Genomic DNA, 21,678 nt, shown 5'->3' with positions numbered 1-21,678 from the left:
TGAACAGTTCAAGCGTGGGAAAATGGAAATACATAAGTACCTCAATATCAATAAGTAATAGTACTTCAGCTGATGTACTTGAGTTACTTTCCACCACTGATTTAGTATTCAATTGCATTACATTGTAAAGGTGTACATAATAAGGTGTCATATCCTGTACACTTTTTATTGGTCAGCCCGTTTCCACAAGGACACAGAGCCGATGGTGAAGTCTTAACATCTTGTTTTCTGTCCAGTAGTTCAAAACACAAAGATATTTACATTGTATAGGCTGGAGCCGATAAACAAGTAAACAAGTAAACAAACAAGTAAACAAACAAACAAACAAACAAACAAACAAACACCAACAACAATAACAATAATAATAATAATCATAATCATAATCATAATCTTTATTGTCCACAAGTTTAGAAATTTGCTTTACAACATATAGTAGTAATAAAAATGAAACAAACTATTAACTGATGATCAATCGATGTTGCCAATCAATTTTCTGTCACTCAACTAATCGATTAATAGACTAATTGCACCAAAGAAAAACACAAAAATCAAATGGTAAAAAAGTTTGGGATTAGTAGAGTTGCTGTTAATTCCCCACACAATAAAAAAATAAATCTCTAACAGAACCATCATGTTTAGTGTTTGCGGATGAATGTTTATATTCTTCTTGTCTATAGGAGAAAAGACCATAGATACACATTTTAAGAACACACATCTTTCAAGTAGCTAGGAACTGCCTCAAGTCTATTTCTTTAAATTAATCGTTGCTTTTCACATTAAACTACCGGTGTATTTAACGCTTTATTACCAGTGCCAACAATTGCACAAGAGTTTCAGAGATAAAGTCGCACGATGCAGTTCAAAGATGTGGCTTACTCATGAAAACACATGGGTGGAAAATGTTTGAGGCAAAATATTTCGTCCACTTACCGGTGCGAGCTGGTAACAACGTGCGTCTCACCGAGTCTTCAGACAGCGAGCATACAAGAGCAGCAAACCCCTCCGCTTTAGTAAACACATCTGTTCCGCCCCCCTGTCTCTCAATGCCCCTGTCCGGTCTCTGTGAGGTTTCCTTACTGGGGTTCGAGGTCCCCTGGAGGGTCAGGGAAAAGATTCCCTCGGGAATCGTTGGAATGAGGATATGATTTCACTTTCATTGACATTTACACAATAAAGAAATCTATAAAAAGGGCAGAAGGCTTGACTTTCTCCACTTTCAGCACTGCACACAGTTAGAGGGACAAAATGTAAAATGATGGGCCATGGTCTAAACTGGATTTAAGGACCATATTAAAGAAAAACACACATGGACTCCAGTGTCTTTTCCCCCTTTCATTTGAAAATTATCATTCATATTTCAACATTTCACTGTGGAGCTGACTCACTCCTGCCTGCCTGATGTTAACAATGACTAAGAAAAACAATTAAAAAAGTGAAGGATGTGGCTACAGGATGTGTGCTGCAGGGTGTCTCAATGCAATTTCATCTGCTATCAAAAATACCTCCCTGGTTGTTTGTTTTATTTCATGATCCAACTGTGACGTTGCTACAATCAGGCAAGTCATCTTGTTCATTATTACTAATGGGGCACATGAGCACAATGGTAGCTATTAAAAATGCATTATACACTTAACACAGGTGTGAGTAATGTGTTCAGGCGGTTTTTGATCGATGTCTCAAAACCACTTCCACTCTAACCAGCTTTATTCTAAACATTTCCTGACAAGTTGGTGTTTCCAAAGTATACCAAAGACTTGAAGAGGTTGATCTTCATCATAATTGGGCAGAAGATAAATTGTAGTTTGGTCACAAGTAAATACGATCATACACAGTATTCACATAACAGCAAATAACAGGCCTTTGTCATTTTACATGGAAAAAAAACTTTATCACAGTAACACTCTTGGATGAGGAAAAGGAGAACAATCAACACCTCTCTGTGGACCAGACACATGGCGTCATCGTTCCTACTTTGAGCTACACTTGCGTGGCAGAGGCACACAGAGTTGCTGTATCCGAGGCGAGGGACTGGCAGAGCGTGCAGCCTGACTGATGACGTATGGGTTGTATCCTTCGAACAGAGCCTTCCTCTCTTTAGGAGTGGACAGCTCAAGAAGTCTCTGGCTGGCTACATAGCTTCTCGCTGCTCTGGAGACGGGCCAGCACACTGAGCGCTCTCCTTCGAACTTGGGGTGGTCGTGCTTAGGGGCTGAAAAGAAAAAGTAATCAAACTGAGGTCAAACAGCAAAATAAACCCGTGGTGATGCCATAATAAAATAAATATAATTTTTAAAGAATAGATCCACATTTTGGGTAGAGGTAGATGAGAAGATCAATGCCATTTTTTGTGTAAAGCTATAGCCAGGAGACTTTTAGCCTAGCTTAGCACAGTGACTGGAAAGAGAGGGAAACAGCTAGCCTTCAGTTTTTGTGTGGATTAAAAGAACAAGATATAACGTCCTAATTAGTGAGCTTTAGAGGAGCCAGTAGGCAGGTTTTCTTACTTCACAGAGAGCCACACTAGCTGTTTCCAACTGTTTCCAGCCTTAGTGCTAAGCTAAGCTAACCATCCCCTGGTAGTAGCTTCATATTTAACATACAAACATAAGCTTATGATGAAAATAAGTGTGTTTCCCAAAATATTAAACATAAAAAAAAAGTCAGACACGTTGCACTATTGACAGACTAACTTACTGGAAAGCAGCTCTATGTGTGCTGATGCTTTGCTGGGCAAGTGGGTCATGGATACAGGTTTTGACTTGTGGCCTGAGCCCTCCAGAACCTGCCTTCTCTTTGGCTGAGCGAGCTGGCAAATCCGTGAGGTGGCGACTGCCGTCTGCGTCGCTCTGCTCAACTGCAGTCACATTTTAGGTCAGGGTGAGGATTGTATTAAATACAAAAAAAGGGCACAATATCAGACATGAGCTCTTAGGAATCAATCAAACAAATGAAATTTTGATTAATTCCACTCGGCCTTCATCCAGCCGCATAGAACATAACATGCCAAGCACTTCCAATAGCGACTGAACAAGTAAGACTGAGGATGACATTGAAATATTTTTAGCCACGCTAGCAGGAATAACACTGTCTGTCTGATGACCCGCCACATTGGCTGCAGTCTTGCTGAATTGTGAGAAGTATAAGTATTCAGGGCAGTTTTAAGAAAGTTATACCACTGATAAAACCTTGTTGTCAGCGTTTATCATATTTTAGTAAAGTGAAACTAGGTTGTTACTCATATATTCCATGCATTAATTCAAAAATAAAAAGATTAAGTTGCCTTAAAGTTAAAGTTTTACATCTTGTTTTCATTCAGACATATCTGAAAGTTGGATCTAAAACTTGTAAGATGTACTTATTGCTAAAGGGACATGTGCAAAACCAACAATACCTGATACCAAGCTTGAAGATTACAACACAGTTGTTATCACTTGTACAATCAGTAAAAATAAAAAAACTGAAACCACAGAGGGCAAAGCGACAAAAAAAACAAACAACTATTGCAGCAATAAAAACCAACTAAGACAGGCTCACAGATAATCTTTAATGACATTAAATTTAGTTTGCATACTTTTTAAATATGTGCCACTGTGGCCTCATGCCAGCTTGTGATCCACCGCATACACAGAACTTTCTCAGGAAATGTTGTGTGTGTGTGTGTGTGTGTGTATGTTACGCACAGCGGCCAACAGTGGGCGGTCTGGCTGCCAGCCAACTGCAGGAACCCGAGGTTGAGCAAGGCTATGCAGCCGCTTGGATGGAACAGCCCTCAGAGCCCATTCACTCACCTCCCATATGGGAGAAAGTCTGTGGAAGGAGAGAGTAACAGGTAGAGCAGGAGAAAGAAAGGAAGAGGAGAGGAAGTGGGGAAATGAGAGCATGAAAAAAGAGTAAACAGGAGGGAAGGAGGCAGGAAGGCAGATAAGAGCAAAAGACACAAGATGAGGATAAAAAACACAGAGGAAGAAGGAGATGATTATTTAATAAGATTGTATAGGTACCTTGTGGAGTAAAACTGTTTCTGTTTACATGTATTGTTACTCACCAAAAACAAACTGTGTAAATCTTTGAGGTCTAAAAACTCGTTGAAATGTATTTCCTTCCTCATAAAACATCTGTGAAGCTGCTTTTTGAGAAATATTTTAAACGCTGCACCGTTTACATGCATGTTTGCCAGCTTGGGATCCCATTTATAAAGGCTTTACTAGAGGTCAAAAACTCCACAGGGTCCCTTTAATGAGATGACTATTTTATCAAATTCAATACTAAAACTTTGGTTTGGTTTAGTGATTCTGATATATCCATAAAATACAACATATTAGACTGTCTGAGATAGAACCGCAAATGTCTGAAATTCAGCGTCTGACATTAAAAAAATTCTTGCATAATTGCATGTAAAAGCTGGTGTTCGGTTTGTGGCTGCAACAAACAAATTAAATGTGAAAATTCTGGAGGAAGTGTTCACGGTAGCTTAACACTGAGGAAAAAGGCAATGTGGTACACCTGACATGACTCTTCCTGTACTGATGGAATTAGTGCTGTGGGAATGAATAATATACTGAATTTATAAACACAGGATGAAGAGTGAATCACATGTATGATCGATCATTTTTTTATAGAAAGAGGACAAGGTAAAAAGTGTAAAAGGTGCCCAAAAAAGAAAACACACATGCATTAGTAATTAGCCATCGGCATTATTCGGCAGTAATAATAGTAGAACTTATTATATTTACGTGACTTGAGTGTAGAGCTTCTTAGTTTTACACAGCTCTGACCAGCGAGGGGTTAACTCTGTGAAGAAAAACAAGGATGCAAAGTGTCACAAAAAGAAAACAGCTCAGGTCAGGTTGTAAGTGAAGGAAAAAAGTGAGAGATGTACCAATTTTAGTGGTGGATCCGGTCTTCTCAGGTGGCAGCTCATCCAGCCAGTAAACAGAGCGACTGGAAAATAGAGAGACCTAATCAGAGAAAAAGAGGACAATGGAGAGACAGAGACAGAGAGGAGGAGGAGGAGGGGGTCCATCAGGCCTACCGGTCTGGATATCTGAGTCGGTTGGGTTTGGGTTGGGCAAGCTTATGCGTCTGAGTTGCCATGGAAACAGTTGGCACTGTTGGGGAAAACAGAGCACATTGCAGACTGAAGAAAATGTTTTGTTTCACAAATCCAGAAATTAGCAGAAATTAACTAACATGTAAAGCAGCTGGCTTACTTTTATATTTGTGGACATTGTGGGTTATAATGCAACCGGAGAGAACATAATGGTTGCTATTCAAGCCAGACAGGAAACAAGTAGTTGATTAATTGATTGACAGAAAATACATTTTGATTATCGATTTAAGTGTCTCTCCATCCAGAAAGCCTTTAACTTGAATCTTCTGCGTACGTACACACAGAATGGACATCTTGTGTCAAGTTACAGTATGTATTTACATAATAACAGATTCTGGATTTTTTTTTAATGAGGGAGAATTAGTAGAAGTAATTTTTTAAATAATCTTGAAATATTTTTTGGTGGAAAATCCACATCAGACATATGGTATAATTTAAACCAGATTATGTTTCTGTGTCTTCAATTGTTTAAGTCATCTATTAGAAATGTTAATGTTAATGTGAGCACTTGTTTCTTTTTTTCTGAATTATGTCACTGTGAATATGTAAATATGTTTGTGGTTGGGACTGTTGTATATGTTTATTGTGAAAACAATCAGGCTTTATTTACTAAACTGTCTAAAATCTTCCCATGTAGCCTACTACACTCCATTGGTACAATACAGTGTGATTTTTACCCATCAAAAACTTTGGTTCATTCTAATTCTTTTTTAATGTAGGTCACATCCTCCAACAACAACAGAAACCAACCACACAACGGATTTAATCTCTAGCTGGTTACATTAATAATCCATAACTCGCTCAATACACAAACACCACAGATATTTGCTGGACTTTAATTTATAACGATACCTTTTTCGTTTCATTCTACAATGTTTACCTGTCCTGCACCTGCAGTTGTCGTGGGGACACCTGCCGGTTGCTAGGGTGTCAGGTGACGTATAAGGGGCACAGTATACCAAAGATCGTCTCTGCGCAGAGTGAGTCAAGATGGCCAACTCCACCTTCCTGTGTCCTGCAGTAAGGTATTTCTCAGTCAGTCATTCAACCATAAAAGAAATAAAACCTCTTGGGCAACCGATACCAAACATCCACACTTCCTTCCTGTACTGACAAGTCTTCTTTTATGTGTTGGTATTTTTGCTCCAGAAATCATGTGTCAAGAAAAAGTGGCAGAGTGAACTCTCTCCTCTCAGATGGATTCAGATGACAGTGACATTCATCTTGAGATTTTAATTGAGGGATGTTGGTTGAAAAGTTCTTTCATTCTTCAACCTTTATTTAACTTATAAAGTGTGGCCCTATGTAATAATAAAAATAATAACAACATTTAGACAATAAAAAACGTCCGAAATTGCCATCACAACTGCCTTAACCCAAAAAATCTAGTGGACTGAAATATATTTTTTCAATCAGGAAAGAAATCAGGTGATCTATAAATGTGTAATACAATAAAATAAAAACATTTAAAAACCAAGGGGAGTTTCCATCAATCACAAATTACAACAGGAGGAAATGTTAAACAAGAGCACAAATTTAACAGCAGCCATTTAAGAGCACAATATCTTTCTGTGGCTGTGGGGGATTCAGTGTTAAATTTTCAGCTATCTTGACTAGTTATTATTTCTTATCTCTTATAAAGGTGGTTATGTTTGTCAACAGGATTATGCAAAAAGTCTGAACTCATTTACACCAAAGTTGTGTGGTTCCAGTGAAAGGGTTGGAAGATAGGGCATTTGAATAGGATGTGAAAAATCAGGCATGTTAGTGGTGTTGAGATAAATTTACTGCCGATCCAGATAATCTGGATCTGACAGATGTGTGGAGGAGGTATGCGCTCTACTGAGTGCCATTCTAGTTACATAACGTTTTCATCTGTACTAGAGGGCTGGATGATGCATACTTGTTCAAGCTTGCAATCCCTAGTCCCAAATCACAGCATACATGCAAGATCAGCACCTCTCTCTTTTTTACCTTTACTTACCTCACCTCTAACAGTAAAGAATAAACATGACATAATTTAGATTTCTCTGACAGGCCAGCAGTTTTAAAGAACCTAAATGTATCAATCTGGCACCAGGTTGTAAAGGTGTTATGTGACATTTATGATGAAGCCCACTACGTGCAGTGAAAATCAAAACTATTAAATATAAAATTGATAAATCAACATGGAACATAAATCAACAAGGCAAAGACCATTTAAAAACAGGCAACACCTTTATTTTAAACAGATATTTAAAACCTTATAAAACAGCACAGTAAATAACCTACCAAAGCTTCTTTAATAATCATGATCACAAAGCCACAAGCTTTCAATATAATACTGTAGTTATTATTCTCTAAACTAGTATTGCAGGAGCCTGTTATTGTGTGAAGTTAAGAAGTCATGTCTGTCACTTTCTGTTTTTCCACACATTAACATGACGAACTGAGGAGAACACTGCAGGACTCGCAGTTACAGCATCATATAACATTCACAGGCCTCTGAAGCACACAGTGAAACCCAGAGCCAACAGACAGCCAGGGTTAAATATGTAGTGTTTGGTTGGTATTGTAACTAACATTTAAAGGATAATAACAGTGTTGCTTGTAGTTATAGTACATTTTTACTGCATTTTCTACCATCTATTTCTAGTTTAACTCTCCGGGCACCACCTCTGTTATTTTGTTTGATCTTTGTGTAATTTTAAAACATAAAATTTACATAAAAATAACTGCAGCCTTGGCTGAGAAAAATCAACCTGGATTAATGGCACAAGCTTAAGCCAAAAGGAAACACCACTATTATCCTTTAAGTCACCCGGTAGTACAGCCTATCTCTGCACTACTGTAACAGAGACAAATCTCCATGCAATATTCTGTAAATTCTACTGTCTTGAGACACCGCAAGACTATAGTTTTTTTTTTTTTCTTTTTCTCTTTTACCTAAAAGTACTCAGCTATCAATCTTAATATCAATGATGGCTGATTTTCAGGAGTCCGTGGTATTAAAATACAGGAATTTCAGTGATCATACCAGTTCACAGGCATAGGTTCATGAGGCACTGAGCTCTGTTGTTAAGCTGCCAGTGTAGTTACTGGGGTTATGATAAAAAGAAAAGGAAAAGATGGCACCAACCAGTCCAATCTCTTGTGAGTAGTGCAGGTAGAATGGCAGTGAAAAGGCATGTAGGAAAAGGGGCCAGAAAGAGGGAAATATTGAGTATATATTGCATTCAGTAGCACCAGGAGGAAGAGTTTGTGGTTTGTCAGTGTCAGAGGGTCTGCACTATGACAGGATACAGCAGGGACATGTGCTCAGCGCCTCTGATTGGCAGCTTGTGTGTAGTGTAGTAGTGGATGACCTCGGGAATGGTGGAGAAGGGGGGGCTGTTCTCCCCGAGCACATAACGCCCGTCTGCAGACTGAGTGAACTTCATGTGCATGAAGCCTTTGCAGCTCCTGAGAAAGAGAAGGACAGGAGAGGTGAGACTTTGGTTCAATCAAAGCTGGAAGCTCAAAGTGCATCTGTGGGGATTGTAAAGCTGTGTCAGACTAAGCGTTGACAAAAACACAAAAAATTCTTGGTATCTTGCAGATAAACGTGGCAGCGAGTAACTAATCCCATCTGGAAGAAACATGTTTAACTGTATTTCTGAAACAATTACGGTGCACTATTCGCACGCACAATTCTGGGAATAGACAAGGAAATGACATAAGTTGGGACATCCGTCTCTCGTTACGATCACAAATTTGTATGCAATCTCTTTCTTACTGTAACACCCATGCTTGGCTCCAAAACCCCATTCTCCAATCAGATTTCTTATTTGAAAAACTGGGCTACATTAGAGCGTTTCAAACATATAATGAAAAAGAAACAAACAGTGAAAAGAAAGTGATACATGGGGAGTTGGCATTTAAAGAGTAATTAGTATTTGTGCTCATCACTTTGATGCAATGAGGGAGTTGCTAGTGTTATCCCATCTCATTATGAGTCTTTGATCACAGCTGGTCTTTTATAGAACTTGGCATGTGTTTATCAAACTGCTTAATGTTACAAACCATTGCGTAACTGATGTGTTCAAACCTGAAAGGGCAGCATAACAAGGCAGCACAACATTTACATCAATCAAGTGCTCCAGCTTTCTCCTCAAGCTGTACTTGTCTGTTTATTTTTACACTAACTTTACTAAAAGTTCAATTTTGGATGTTAGGTCACTTTTGCTGCTCAGACTTTTTTCAATGTCTTTTTTTTTTGGAATTTGAAATGAAGAGTGTGAGGGACCAGTATTAGTCTGGACAAACAAAACATTATCTGAAGCCATATGTATAATTCAGAACAGTTTTATTAGCTTGCAGATGTTGCCTTTACAAGGCGTTGTGTACACAGGCATGTAAGTGGTGAAAATGCTCTTTTTGCAGTCCTCACTAGTGCAATGCTTTGATTTTGTTTGCACTCTCTTCCCATGCATCTTTTATGTCTGCTCTTGTTAATTTGATACAAGTCCTTTTATGTTGCTTTTTTTTGATAAAAACCCTCCTCCAGCAGCAGATTTTAATTCCTGCTCTAGTTTATAATTTTCATTTCAGCCAATTCCATATAATTTCGTCAACATTTATATGGTCGGTGGCTACTTGCTAAATGCTACAGGAGATATTAAAGATCTGACTAGCTATGTGGTTAACCACATGTACGCTCAGATTGATAAATGTGTCTTATTTTTCACTCCTAGTACAAAAAGGTGTAATTCTCAGAACTCTGATGAATGTGGACCCTGGACTCAAAGTGAATACACTGAGATTTTAGTAAAATCTTCAGTTAGTGATCTACTTTCTTCTTTGTGACATTAACAACCAGACAAACGCATTGTACTCCTGCATTGAATGATTATTTGATTTTGTCTGGCTACACGGCACAGTTCAGTTCAATCCGATCAAATTACAGTGCTCCACTGCTCACTGTGTCAAAGGAGTACACATATGTGAGTCAAGAACTATACCCAGCATGCGGATGATCTCTCTAAAAACAGCTGCTTTCATGCTGATTTTATTCATGCAGGCTACACACTGTTGCAGAGAGGAAAATGGGGGATGGGGAGGGAAAGAGCCCCGCAGATAACATGGGTGGATGGGAAGAGAGAGAATGGGAAGACGGTGAACAATTAAAAGTTGCCTCAAGGCTCAAATCCGAAAATATTCTATAACCACCCAGAGACTGCAATAATACCCAAAAAGGCAAAAACTGGATCAGATAATTTTGGCAACAGCGCAGTATACTGGGTTAGAATTTCCCTTTAAGAGATTGCAATGATATTTCAAATTAAGACAGTATGAGGAGAATGGTTTTTGATACAGTCTGTTAAAAACAGATTCAAATTCAGCACTGAAATGCTACCAACTGGTACACAGATGAGAAAGTCGAGATAAATGGCCCAGAATTTGTTCCAAGTGAAACAAGAGTGTGACTGGGAGTGTCTACCTGAGTGAGAGCGAGTAGTCGCAACGGCAGGTCTGGCTGTTCCTCACCAGGTAGGAGCTCTCTTTGCACAGAGTCAGTAGAGTTTCTGCCTCCAAGCGGCTCAGGGCTCCATGGTACCATCTGCAGGTGACCAGAAGGAGACATGGCAGAGGACAGATTTATCACCATGGACTGGCCTTTTCTTCTCGTCACGCTGTCCTGAACAATAGTTCATGTCATACAGTCCTATTTATAGCATCATGTTGCTTCTTTATTCTGGATGTCTGTGGCTGAAACACACTACAACACCTACCCCATTACGTTTTCTTGTTAACAGACAAGTATAATGTTTACACCAAGAATTAATCACCAAAACATATTGTGTGAATCTGACAAATGTGATAAATATTTTTCTTTTCTTCCTTTCCAAAAATATTTTTTTCTGTTTACAGTTCTCCACTAATGGCAGAGCCTTGCCTTTACATGTTGCCATTTGCAGAGTGAACATGGTAATTAATGTATAAAAGTAGATTTAACACTATGCCTCTGCCAACCAGTCAACTTGCAGTTTACATCCATGTCTGTCCAGACTCATAATATATGTTGTGAAATTTGAAGGAACTTAATAAAAGATATTAAATGTATTTTACCACCAAACTCTAATCAGCTCGTCTTTGAGTCCAGGTGGGTGCTTGTGTCAGATGTAATGAAATTCTCTAGGTGTGGAGGCATAATGAAATTTTTCCTCTATGATTCATGTGTTTCATCTGTGACTGCTGTCATTTCAGAAAGTAAGCTTCCTTTAATGTGAATAATGCATAGTCAGTTTCTATAGTGAAGGAAACGGCTCAATAACCTGTGCTGTATGTAAACAGTAAATGAGGATGGTAGGAGCCTAAATGTTAACTGCTTACACTTTGTCTCAGATTTTAAACAAAACCATGAAGAGACATTGTAATAAAACATACTAGAGTCAGCAGCCACACAGAGTAAGATGCTACTAGAAGAAATAAAACAAAGCACTCCCAAAAGAAAATAAATCTAATACTTTGCTCTGATCAATAACAGACTTAAGTAATTTCCTCTGTATGCTCAAACATCAACATGCTAACCAATAAAATCCAGTTTGTCCCAATAGGCCTGAAAAAACATCTTGCCACATTTTCGTAATTTGCACACACAGTGTAGTGAAAAAAAAAAAACATGGGAAGAAAATCAAAACCATACACATAGAACACAGATGTCTACTTACACTTGTCTCTCCAGAGGCAGAGATGGATCCACCCTTTCTCCCAGTAAAGGAGGAGTGTCCCCGACCAAACGGAGAGTCGTTGAGTCTGCCGCGGTAGATGTGCCGCCTGTCTTGGTGAGCCTGGTCTGCTCTGTCTGAGCTCGAGAGCGCTCCCTTTCTGCACCTTCAAACTGAACTATGGCCAGACAACGAGACACAGCAGATTAGTTTAAAAAATGAGTCTAAGACACATTTTGTGCAAAAATATATTCATAAAAACAGACAATTTACCTGCTAGAGCTTTAGAGATATTGTCCTTCTTCCACTCCCACGGCTGGTCGTATTCATCAGCGGGCCTCTCATCATCCTGTGGGAGCCTGCTCTCCCTGCTGTCGATCGGGCCAAGTCCGCCCTCAACCTTCTGAGGTTGCTGTTGTGCTGGTGGAGCAGCTCGGTGGTGGAGACGAGTCCTCTCCTCGTACGGGTTATCATATAACTGGCCGGGATCTCCACTTCCAGACCTGTTAGTCATCATGCTGTGCTGCAGTTCTTCAAAGAAAGCATAAAGAGTAAATGATGCAAGCAATACTGAAAAAGTACAATAAAAATGAAAATATCCAGAGTGAGTGTTTTAAATCCTGTTATCTGAATTATTATATCCAGTGAAATGCCAATGTCATTACATATATTCAGCCAAAATTTTCACTCCCCACCATGAATTCCCATCACTATAAACAGTATTTTGCAGTATACTGCAACCATTTAAGAGAATATATCATACCTTTTTTTCCACCTTGATATTCAAAGTTTCCAGAGAAAAGTAAAATTGTCCACTATTCAAGTGTGCAGTCAACACATTTACAGGATTTACACTGGTAGTCAGTCTGTTCCTACTTCACATGATTTCTATGATTTAAAAAAACAATGTTGAAAGGTCACACTTAGAGATCAAGGGTCAGCAAGTGAAGGTAAATGTTCAGGATACATTATGTTACTGTTTAACTGTCTCTATAATACCTTTAAATTTAGAGCTAACTAACGGACTAGTGAGAGATATAGATCTTATAATAAACCTGAGATGATCCGCTGGGCCTCGAATGGCTCCATGTAGCTGCAGCAGTCTGTTGGTGCAGGTTTGGGTTCCCAGTTTGGTCTGGCTCTTGGGTCTGGACGGGCATCAAATGGGTCAGAGTAGTCTGTGTCAGTGTCCGATGCTGCTGGGGCAGAGGGAACCACCTTAAGAGGGAGAGAAACAAATGGTATAACAATTCAGTGTGACAACATGTAGGATTTATTTGCGTTGAGGGGAACAGCTAGGAATATAACAGTGTGTTTAGGTGTATGTGTGAGAAACTGAGATACAGGGCAGAGGCAGAGGATAACAGGGAAAAAAACAGCAGAGAAAATGAAGCAGAAGACCAAAACAAAGCTTACTGGTTCTTCTTGAACAGTCACAGGACTCAAGGGGATTTTACAGCGGCCAAACTCCTGAGAATCCACTTTAATTAGTCTGTGTTTGGGAGACACAACTTTCACCTGCAACGTAACATATCAAAACAAAACACTGTCAATAAAAATTCAAATATCACTTCAACACTAATCTTCTAAATCATGAGAGCGCTAGCAGAGGTCAACATGAGCTCAATATTTATAATCCAAAAATACATTTATCTAGTGAAACATGGTACAAGGAACACAACACACTGAAGTCATGCACATGACTGTAAAGGCAGGTCATACCTCCACACCATTGGGCAGCACTGAACCAAATGCAGGGAAAGTGGGAAGGCTCACTGTGGCACTACAGGAGCTGAAACTGCCATTCTGGTGCTCTTTATCTGTGTGTTGGTATGGGTCCTCAAAATCTAGCTCTTTCTGAGCTCTATAAGCCCTCAAAATCTCACTCTCACTGTAATCTGGCCTGGGGGGCTGTGGAGGGTCACGCCTGCTGCCAAAGTTCAGGTAGTCCTTCAGCCACTTTGCCATGGATCTGGGGAAAGAAATGTTAAAACAGATTGCATTGAATAATTTTGGATAACAGGCTGTGAACACAAAAACAAAAAGTAGCCTTGATTAGGTATTTTATTCAATTATTAATTATCATCATTTCAACCATTTATAGCCTCGAATACCAAATATTTGCCTTTTCAGCTTCATAAAAGTAAAAAACGTGTATCAAAAATTATATAGCTGAAGTATAATGGCACTAGGTCAGACAGACAGCAATTTTGAGACTGTGATAGCTTGTAACCATTTCTGATCATTTTTGATATTTTAGACACTACCTAACTTAGATGCAACATAAATCGAGACCCTAAAGATCCAAGGTCTATTAGGGCAGTCGGAAAGCAGTCTGGCTCTGAAGCTAGTCTGGCTGAAGTCCTATGAAAGCTATTTATCTCAGGTAGTTTGCTAGCTAAGTGGCACAACTATACCCGGGAATTGTGGTCAGATTGAGGTTTTTCTTTGCTGACTAAGTTGTTAAATAATCAACAGGTCCCGTGAATGTACCTTCGTATGCTTAACTCTGATAAGTTTTCCCCTGGGGTAAAGCAGCGAGTGGGTTTTTGACAAATGCTAGACGGCTAAGCTAACTAAGTAAGCAAATCACAGACAATCGCTAGTTAGCATTAGGGGTAAATCAGGAGGTTTCAATCAATTACCTATTCACATCAGTGAATTAAGGATAGCATTAAGTTCCAAACTATCCATACCGATTTTAACAGTTGACTGAAATATGACGTTGTGTCACTTATTTTAAAAAATCCGCTTAATGTCATATAAGTCGTACAATTGACCATCACCAATCTGTAAATATGCCAAAGCTAAGTTAGCTAAGTCCAGCTAACATCGAAGCGTCTTAACCGTTACCTGCTAACGTTACTTCTTAAAGCTCACCCTCTTTCTTTGCATTGACGGTTCCTGGTTCCAGTTATGTATGTCTGGTTACCATTCGGCGTTTCGCTTTAGCTCTATTAGGCCTAAAAATAAAACATTGTTATCCCTGAAATCCGTCCTGCTTTCGAGGCAAGCAGGTCAGTCAGCTAACGTTAGCTGGACCAGACCAGAGCAGACCGTAAGGGCAGACAGTCTCCGACACAACACTGGCTGGCACGGCGGACTGGCTTAAAGGGGAGTGGTGACATATTTTTGGTGGGTCGACATTAAAGCTTCAGATGTGTGGTAAGCCTTATGAGAGCTGCCAAATACACACATCAAAGCTCTTTGTCTCACACAGTAATGTGAACAATGCCATTATTTGTACACTATCATAATCATGCCCAATGCAGAATACTGTTTTTTTTTCCACCAGGTCTGGTCTACCTTTAAGAGTGTGGCGCCCTCTTGTGGTCAAAGCTGGGAAATACTGTAAATACTGCATTTCGTTTAAGCAGCAACATTTAGGATATTAATATTGGTGCTTTCACACTCAGTGAGAATTCAGAAAAAAAAAACTTGGTGATAGTGATATTAAGTGTTTCCTATGCAAATCTGCAACATAATCAAAAGCTCCTGAAGAAGTAAATAGGTGGACCTGGAGTTGAGATTTTTTTTTTTAAATCACCTGCTGTTTGTATTAACCAAAGTCCCATATATCTAAAAAAACAAATTTTTTTAATTGGGGAGTCAGTTTCACTGCATAGTGTTGTATGATGTACATATTGTAAAGGCCCCCGGGAACATTTGTGATCTGCTATTGGAGTATATTGCCTAAATAAAACTGACTTGACTTGAATATTATAAAAATACCCATATTATCATCCAGATCTAAAATGAACAGGAAAATTTCACATGAAAATCACCTTGTCTCCTGCACTCACAAAGAACTTTATATTATTATTTCACATTTACATTTAGGAGAGTAAGAATGTTGTGTTGAAAGATACATTTCAAAAATAATGAGTTAAAGTTAAGATTTAAAAAAAACACTAAAATAGGGTAAATTTGTCTCACAAAAATTCAAACATTAACATTTTTTCTCAGTTAAACAACAACAGATCCATGAACCAGTAGATCTGCAATGAGAGAGTATTTTGGTTTCACTGGATTTGAACAAAAAGACAATACAATTCCTCTGAGCGACTGTCCAACACAATGACTCGTTATCCAGTCATTCCTGTACAGAAAGGTTTTCATAGGGTAGACTGACAAACTACACATGAATTTGATTTCTGTAGAGCATTACAAAAAGGTCCATATCATTATATTCCTTTCTGCATCATTCATACAATTGTGTGTCAGTCACTCAAGTCATCTTCCTCTCATTCACTGTCATTGCTGTCGCTGTCTGAATACGCCCCCAGCAGGCTGAGAGACGATGACCCATCTTGTGTGGTAGGTGTCTTCGAAGCTTTTGTGGAGTCAGCTGTCTCTGATGCCTTTGAATCTGTAAAAGAAGATGCACAATTACAGTACCTTCCAAATCATATGCAAACTTTTAATTAAGGATGGGAACAAGCAGCAAAAGATAGCTGTTTGTCCCAAAAGCTAGACATCCTAAACATAAAAAATACAACAGAGTACAAAAAAATAAATACAATAAAAAAATAAAAAAAATCACATACATGTCTGTGCTTTGGACCACCAATAAATCAAACAAATTAACTAATGTCTAAGATTTCAAATTAATCAGTTCATTTATAGTGTCCAGATACTGATATGTTACCTGTTTGTGAAGTGGGAGCAGCAGTGGCTGCCACTGGACTGGGTTTGTTGACAGCTGCTGTTGGTTTCTTTCGCACTACCAGGGACCCTAGTGCTCCTCTACCACCTAGTGTTCCCACACTCCTCTCCCAGCTCTCCATCTTGGCCCTTTTCACTCCTCCAGCGGAGGCTCCCTGTAAAAAAAAACAAAAAAAAAACACAAGACAATCAAGTATTCCCAGCTTACACCATCCTCTTTAAGTTCTTCTGATCAGTTGTTTATTTTCAATATAAAACTATTGATTAAGTTTATTATAGACTTGTTTGAAATGTCCAGAACAGCTAGTAGTATTCCACATAGGACGCCAACAATAAAATCAAACACTGGCATTTAAGTAAAGTAAAACAGACCTTTACACAATATTTGAATCGGTTTCAAATAATTGAATTTAGTTGAATGTGAGTGGTCATATGTACCTGTGTCTCTGTAGGTTTGTCAGTGGTGAGGATGTCTGTTGGTTTGTCTGTGGTGGGCTTGTTTGACTGTGAACTGCTGCTGCTCTCCTCTTTCTCTGAGTCAGAGTCAGAGTCTCTTAGTCTTTTCACAAGGGCACGATCCAACATCTCCCTGTGAAACAATTTCAGAATTCAATTTTAGCTGGGTTGCTCAGAGTCTACACTGATTATATGACAACACTTATTAAGACAGGGAGAGATTATGCCAAGATGTAGACCTAAGAAGACTGACAATCAAATTATTTTTACTTAATTGTGCGATACAGTTTAACATTTGCTTCACTGCCCTTTGTCTATTTAAACCTTGCTCACTCACTTTGTTTCTCGCTCATCCTCTTCTTTCTCCCGTTCCCTCTCTCTCTTTTCCATCTCTCTGTACTGGTCAATCATTCCCTCGAAGTCCACCTGCGCCTGCCTCTGGTTCAGCTCCTTCAGCTCCTGGAGGTTCTCCAAAACCTCCATCTCCATCTTAGAATCCTTTGTGCGGTTCTCCAACACCTGGTAGAGGATTGGGAAACCATTTCATACATCACGACCAATGGCTGGACACTGCTCAATAACATAACAGAAGCTGATGTTCATACACTGACCTTCATAGGGTTATTCAGTTCCTCCTCTTCTCTCTCCTGCTGGATTCTTTTCTCTTCCTCCTCAATTAGCTTCTCCGCCTGGAAGTTTCGTGTTGCACCGTGCTCCATTGCGTAGTCTGTGTTCTCCGGGTCAGTCTATGATCACATCATGATATATGAAAATGCAAGAAATTAGTTTACACAAAATTCTGAAGATGTCTCTTCCAGAAAATACCACAGACACTGCTCCATACCTTAAGGGCACTTGTTTCATTTCATTTCAGTAAATATATCTGTGATAATCAAATACTCTCACCTTAAAAGTAATCTCAGCAAGACACCGAGTACATTTGATGTAGAAACGGAAGATGGGCAGTCCCATGTACAGCTCATTCTGAACAGTCTCTTTGCGTGCATTGAACTTCTTTCCCTTGTAGATGTACTCGCCACATGTTTTGCACCTGCAAACAACCACAGAGGCAATACTTAAGACACAACAGTCACAGGACTCATTTACAGAGGCCTGAAAGACCTTGTAGCACAGAGGTAACCCTGGTTGGACTGTAACTACAACCAAAATCCAAGAAACTGTTTTTACCTTCAAATGAAATAAGCCAAGCAAATCCCCGCTCTTGTTAAAAGCCAGCAATATCCTTAATGCCTGTACCAAGGATATCTTGGGAAGCAATATTGAAACTGGACTATCACGCTGTAAAGATGAGTTAAATGAAAAACGCACTGACGCACTTGGATAAGACGGACATACCTCATATTGAAAGGAGCCATCAATCTGACCACATACTGTCGATCTTTGGGGAGTTTGAGCTTTGGGATTTTGGACGGATCGAAATCCGGAGGGTAATATTTCTGTGGAAGACAAAACACAAACATGATATACAGAGATGCCCGAACTTGGGGTAAAATCAACAATAACCCAAACCGATGGTCAATGTAGTTTGATTTGTAAGATTTAAAACAAACACATAATGTTCTTTAATAATGTACATAATGTACTACAACTACTGTTAGCTACAACACACTTAGCATCAAAGCTAACCTTTAGCGTGTTAGGGTTCCGCTCATACGCTACGGCTAACTATTTCAAACTTTGCAAAAACAGGAACATTGTTCGCGATCATGTACTTACGTTTAATACTTTTCTTTCGGACATTGTTACTTTTGATGGAAACCCAACGAATAGAAGAAAACGATAGAAGAAACGGGTCTAGGGCTAATTCAGGACCCCACGTGGAGTACACGTAAACTTCCGGTTGTTCCTTCTGTAACATCCGGCCTCTAAAGTACGCTGTTGCACTCCTGTAGGAGAGGCGGTGACTTACAACACTAACGGAAGAAATATAAATAAAAAAATAATTTTACCCTTTTTAATAACATTTTTCTGAGGAAATAAGTCAAAACTGCATGAGAGATGAGAACAAACGCCCAGTCAGGAAAAAAAAAGATTATAAAAACACTATTAAATGAAGGTAAAAGCAAATATTCTATTAAACAGATGCATTGTTATCAATACATAGTTTTCTTTGTGCATAGATTTATTGCATTAACATAAAACATAAAATGGGTAATGAAGTAAAACAAAGCAAGGCACACTATTAGTTTATAAAATAATCAATAGTGTGTCGTTGACAAAAGAATTAAAGTGGCCTACTCCGTGTGGTGAGAATCCAAAGGAGAGAGGGAGTGTTAGAAAATGTTACAACAAATATTTCAGGTCAGGACAGGCACTCCCTACCGAAAAACCACAAAGCAAAAATTGAGAAAATGCATTTAAATCCGCAATTGCAAGATAGATCCCAGATACCCACTGGGAGACATACAGTTTACTCATGGTGATTCTGACAGATAATGCCACTTACTGCTAATTTTAAACCAATACCACCCAGCACCTCGACTATTATGAAATTTAAAGCTTACCTATCTTCAAAGATAAGTAACAAATTATCCACGTTCACAACATCACAAGATCATAGAATGTATGTGCTTAAGACTTCACTAAACCCACATCATATCCATATTGAGTGAAATATCCAAAATCAGAAGCTTATATTATTTTTTAATGGCTGCATCTTACAATTAATGTACAGTATGATCATTTTTCAACTAGTGGATTATTTCCAATTTATGCACTCTGTTTGTTGTCTACCTGTTATTGTCACATCTCCATGTCTCTGAAAGAGCAAATGAATGATATGACCTGCTGTAATGAGGTCCCGATGAGGTCATCTCTTGTGACAGTGTGATATAATGTGCTGAGAGTCACACAAACACACACGCATTTCAGAATATTCATATATCTGCAAGTTTATGAATCTGTTGAAATATGTTTAATGATGATGATGTTCAATGACCATGATCACCATGGTGGAGGAACTGCCTCCCCCAGGGGTGATGTGAATCGTCAGTGACGTGGGGTCTCTGAAATGGTTGGTGTGTAAACATAAGCTTGCCAGCCACACACACATAAACCTTTGGGGATGGTTTAGGTTATTTCAACAAAAGGAAATTGGGTCCTCATTGCAGATTGGTGTCAGCGAGGGTTAACCTGAGGCCTGTTTACAGCTTTATTGAACAGAGGTGACATAAGAAGATAGGCAGAATAGATTAGCAGCAAAACATGGGAGGGAAAAAGGTGCTCTCCTCAAGATGTATGTTAGAGTAGATTGTGTTCAGTTTCAGATTCACAGTTTTATTGGGTGATTCTTTTTCTGTACTGTTTGTGGTGAGTTCTCGGATGCTTTCTGACACATCAAAATTACTCACCAGTGAGTCAGATATATGTTAAACTGAAAGGCTTATTTTGCACACAATAGACCTCAGATTTTTTTTTTAAAATACACAAATTTTTCAGTTTTCCTCTGTTAAACTTAATGTTTTTTCAAAGAGATCTATGGCACAACTGGAATGGATCACAAGCGTACCCCAGAAGAGGAAGATTACTGTGTCAAATATGTTTTATAAAATGCAAATTCACCTTTAACTATCCCTGATATCATCCGGCCCCTTCCTGTTAAAGATACAAAGGTGCCGAGCGGGGTCAACCATGTCAAAGTTTCTATGAATATTTCAGAGGCTCGCTGATGTCAACAGCAGCTGTACAACAGCTATAAAGAGGGGGTGTTCTCTGTGCAAGAGACCTCCAAACCCCACCTAGACATCCACTCACTGAAGAGAAGGACTCCTCCTGTTTGTGTTTCAGCACCATGGTCAGCGTACGGGCTCTCCTCCTCGCGGCCACTTGCTGCTGCGCCTACCTGTGGCTCGCTGGTGCAGAGGACTCCTCGCTGGAGACGCGCTCGATGGATTTCCCGCTGAAAAGCCAACAGGAGAAAGACCTGGTGAGAGATTGTAGAAGATATATGGGTGTGAAATGTGCCAGGTGGATTAATGAAGCATAGTTTGTGATACTCTAATAAAAATGATTTTATAGTACATACAGTAAAGATTTTAAGGATAATGTCATACCCAAACATGCCTGAGATGTTGAGCTTTTAATTTCAAGCATTCTAATGATTTTTCCCTATAATGAACAAGTCTGGTCAAGACATTATTTCCATTCAAAAGCATTTTTCCTGTGTAGATTGACGCGTTGCAAGAAGTTCTGGAGAAGCTGAGGAGCAAGGAGATGCCCCTAGAGAAAAAGCTTGGCTGGTTGCCTTCGGTAAGTGAACATAATTATAAATGATAAAGCGTCTTAAAGGCAATTCTCTGATTTAATAATAAGCTAGTGAATTTGGAAATCCGGGCATGCACGTAAATTTCTTTGTTCCACGTTGGACTGAATTATGATAATAATAATAATAATAATACATTTCATTTGGCAGCGCCTTTCAAAGCACTCAAGGACACTTTACAGAAGATTAAAAACACAATAAAAATAATAAAAACAACAGACAGTTAAAATTATGTATAATTATGTACAAATTACTTGGAAACACCGTTCTCCTCGTTAGGTCTGATCAAGAAAATAAGTCTACAACTTATACCTGCAATTTCATGAATTTATGTTTTCTTTATCTTTCCAGTGTGACGCAGGGGAGCCCTGTGCCGTGCGTAAAGGCGCGCGTATTGGCACGCTGTGCAGCTGTCCCCGGGGGACTTCCTGTAACTTTTATGTTCTTAAATGTTTGTGAAAGTATAAAAAAGAAAACAT

At 39.0% G+C, this 21,678-nt stretch overlaps 4 protein-coding genes across 6 annotated transcripts; 1 reads left to right on the top strand and 3 right to left on the bottom strand.

Moving 5' to 3' along the window:
- Positions 1-1,693: 1,693 nt before the first annotated feature.
- theg (theg spermatid protein) lies at positions 1,694-5,106 on the bottom strand. Its single transcript, XM_022750816.1, has 6 exons — positions 5,033-5,106; positions 4,880-4,941; positions 4,734-4,791; positions 3,681-3,807; positions 2,695-2,854; positions 1,694-2,209 (listed from the first exon to the last, which is right to left on the bottom strand). Exons 1-6 carry the CDS (start codon positions 5,092-5,094, stop codon positions 1,968-1,970), a joined length of 711 nt encoding a protein of 236 aa, XP_022606537.1. The 5' UTR covers positions 5,095-5,106; the 3' UTR covers positions 1,694-1,967.
- Positions 5,107-8,007: 2,901 nt separating this feature from the next.
- Positions 8,008-14,847, bottom strand: LOC111225646 (SH2 domain-containing adapter protein F-like). 3 transcript variants are annotated; one of them, XM_022750647.1, is made up of 8 exons: positions 14,650-14,847; positions 13,519-13,768; positions 13,213-13,314; positions 12,852-13,014; positions 12,070-12,327; positions 11,800-11,974; positions 10,569-10,688; positions 8,008-8,551 (listed from the first exon to the last, which is right to left on the bottom strand). In XM_022750647.1, the coding sequence occupies exons 2-8, from the start codon at positions 13,762-13,764 to the stop codon at positions 8,365-8,367; spliced, it is 1,251 nt and encodes a 416-aa protein (XP_022606368.1). In that variant the 5' UTR covers positions 13,765-13,768; positions 14,650-14,847; the 3' UTR covers positions 8,008-8,364. The 3 variants fall into 3 exon arrangements, with proteins under 3 accessions (XP_022606368.1, XP_022606367.1, XP_022606369.1); XM_022750646.1 differs by having other exon boundaries at positions 14,677-14,847; XM_022750648.1 differs by lacking the exon at positions 14,650-14,847 and adding an exon at positions 14,442-14,481.
- Positions 14,848-15,587: 740 nt separating this feature from the next.
- On the bottom strand, positions 15,588-18,772 carry ccdc94 (coiled-coil domain containing 94). Its single transcript, XM_022750835.1, has 8 exons — positions 18,655-18,772; positions 18,274-18,374; positions 17,824-17,968; positions 17,529-17,663; positions 17,255-17,436; positions 16,900-17,050; positions 16,445-16,616; positions 15,588-16,165 (listed from the first exon to the last, which is right to left on the bottom strand). Exons 1-8 carry the CDS (start codon positions 18,676-18,678, stop codon positions 16,041-16,043), a joined length of 1,035 nt encoding a protein of 344 aa, XP_022606556.1. The 5' UTR covers positions 18,679-18,772; the 3' UTR covers positions 15,588-16,040.
- Positions 18,773-20,728: 1,956 nt separating this feature from the next.
- On the top strand, positions 20,729-21,658 carry LOC111226084 (cocaine- and amphetamine-regulated transcript protein-like). The gene is made up of 3 exons (XM_022751177.1): positions 20,729-20,863; positions 21,106-21,186; positions 21,551-21,658. The coding sequence occupies exons 1-3, from the start codon at positions 20,729-20,731 to the stop codon at positions 21,656-21,658; spliced, it is 324 nt and encodes a 107-aa protein (XP_022606898.1).
- Positions 21,659-21,678: the final 20 nt, after the last annotated feature.

Source organism: Seriola dumerili, unplaced genomic scaffold, assembly GCF_002260705.1.
Source record: "Seriola dumerili isolate Sdu_G_001 unplaced genomic scaffold, Sdu_1.0 BDQW01000149.1, whole genome shotgun sequence".
NCBI lineage: Eukaryota > Metazoa > Chordata > Actinopteri > Carangiformes > Carangidae > Seriola > Seriola dumerili.
This window is presented reverse-complemented; position numbering and strand designations above follow the sequence as displayed.

Coding starts and splice junctions, on each gene's coding strand:
- theg (XM_022750816.1), bottom strand. CDS start 5,094: ATGGCAACTCAGACGCATAAGCTTGCCCAACCCAAACCCAACCGACTC. Junction 3,808..4,733: donor AAGCTCTACACTCAAGTCAC/GTAAATATAATA, acceptor CTCCTTCCACAG/ACTTTCTCCCATATGGGAGG. Junction 2,210..2,694: donor ACACATAGAGCTGCTTTCCA/GTAAGTTAGTCT, acceptor TTTTCTTTTCAG/CCCCTAAGCACGACCACCCC.
- LOC111225646 (XM_022750647.1), bottom strand. CDS start 13,764: ATGGCAAAGTGGCTGAAGGACTACCTGAACTTTGGCAGCAGGCGTGAC. Junction 13,015..13,212: donor TGACTGTTCAAGAAGAACCA/GTAAGCTTTGTT, acceptor CTCCCTCTTAAG/GTGGTTCCCTCTGCCCCAGC. Junction 10,689..11,799: donor CTGCCTCTGGAGAGACAAGT/GTAAGTAGACAT, acceptor GGTCACCTGCAG/ATGGTACCATGGAGCCCTGA.
- ccdc94 (XM_022750835.1), bottom strand. CDS start 18,678: ATGTCCGAAAGAAAAGTATTAAAC. Junction 17,437..17,528: donor AACTGAATAACCCTATGAAG/GTCAGTGTATGA, acceptor ATCCTCTACCAG/GTGTTGGAGAACCGCACAAA. Junction 17,051..17,254: donor GAGGATGAGCGAGAAACAAA/GTGAGTGAGCAA, acceptor ATTGTTTCACAG/GGAGATGTTGGATCGTGCCC.
- LOC111226084 (XM_022751177.1), top strand. CDS start 20,729: ATGGTCAGCGTACGGGCTCTCCTCCTCGCGGCCACTTGCTGCTGCGCC. Junction 20,864..21,105: donor GCCAACAGGAGAAAGACCTG/GTGAGAGATTGT, acceptor TTTCCTGTGTAG/ATTGACGCGTTGCAAGAAGT. Junction 21,187..21,550: donor AGCTTGGCTGGTTGCCTTCG/GTAAGTGAACAT, acceptor TTATCTTTCCAG/TGTGACGCAGGGGAGCCCTG.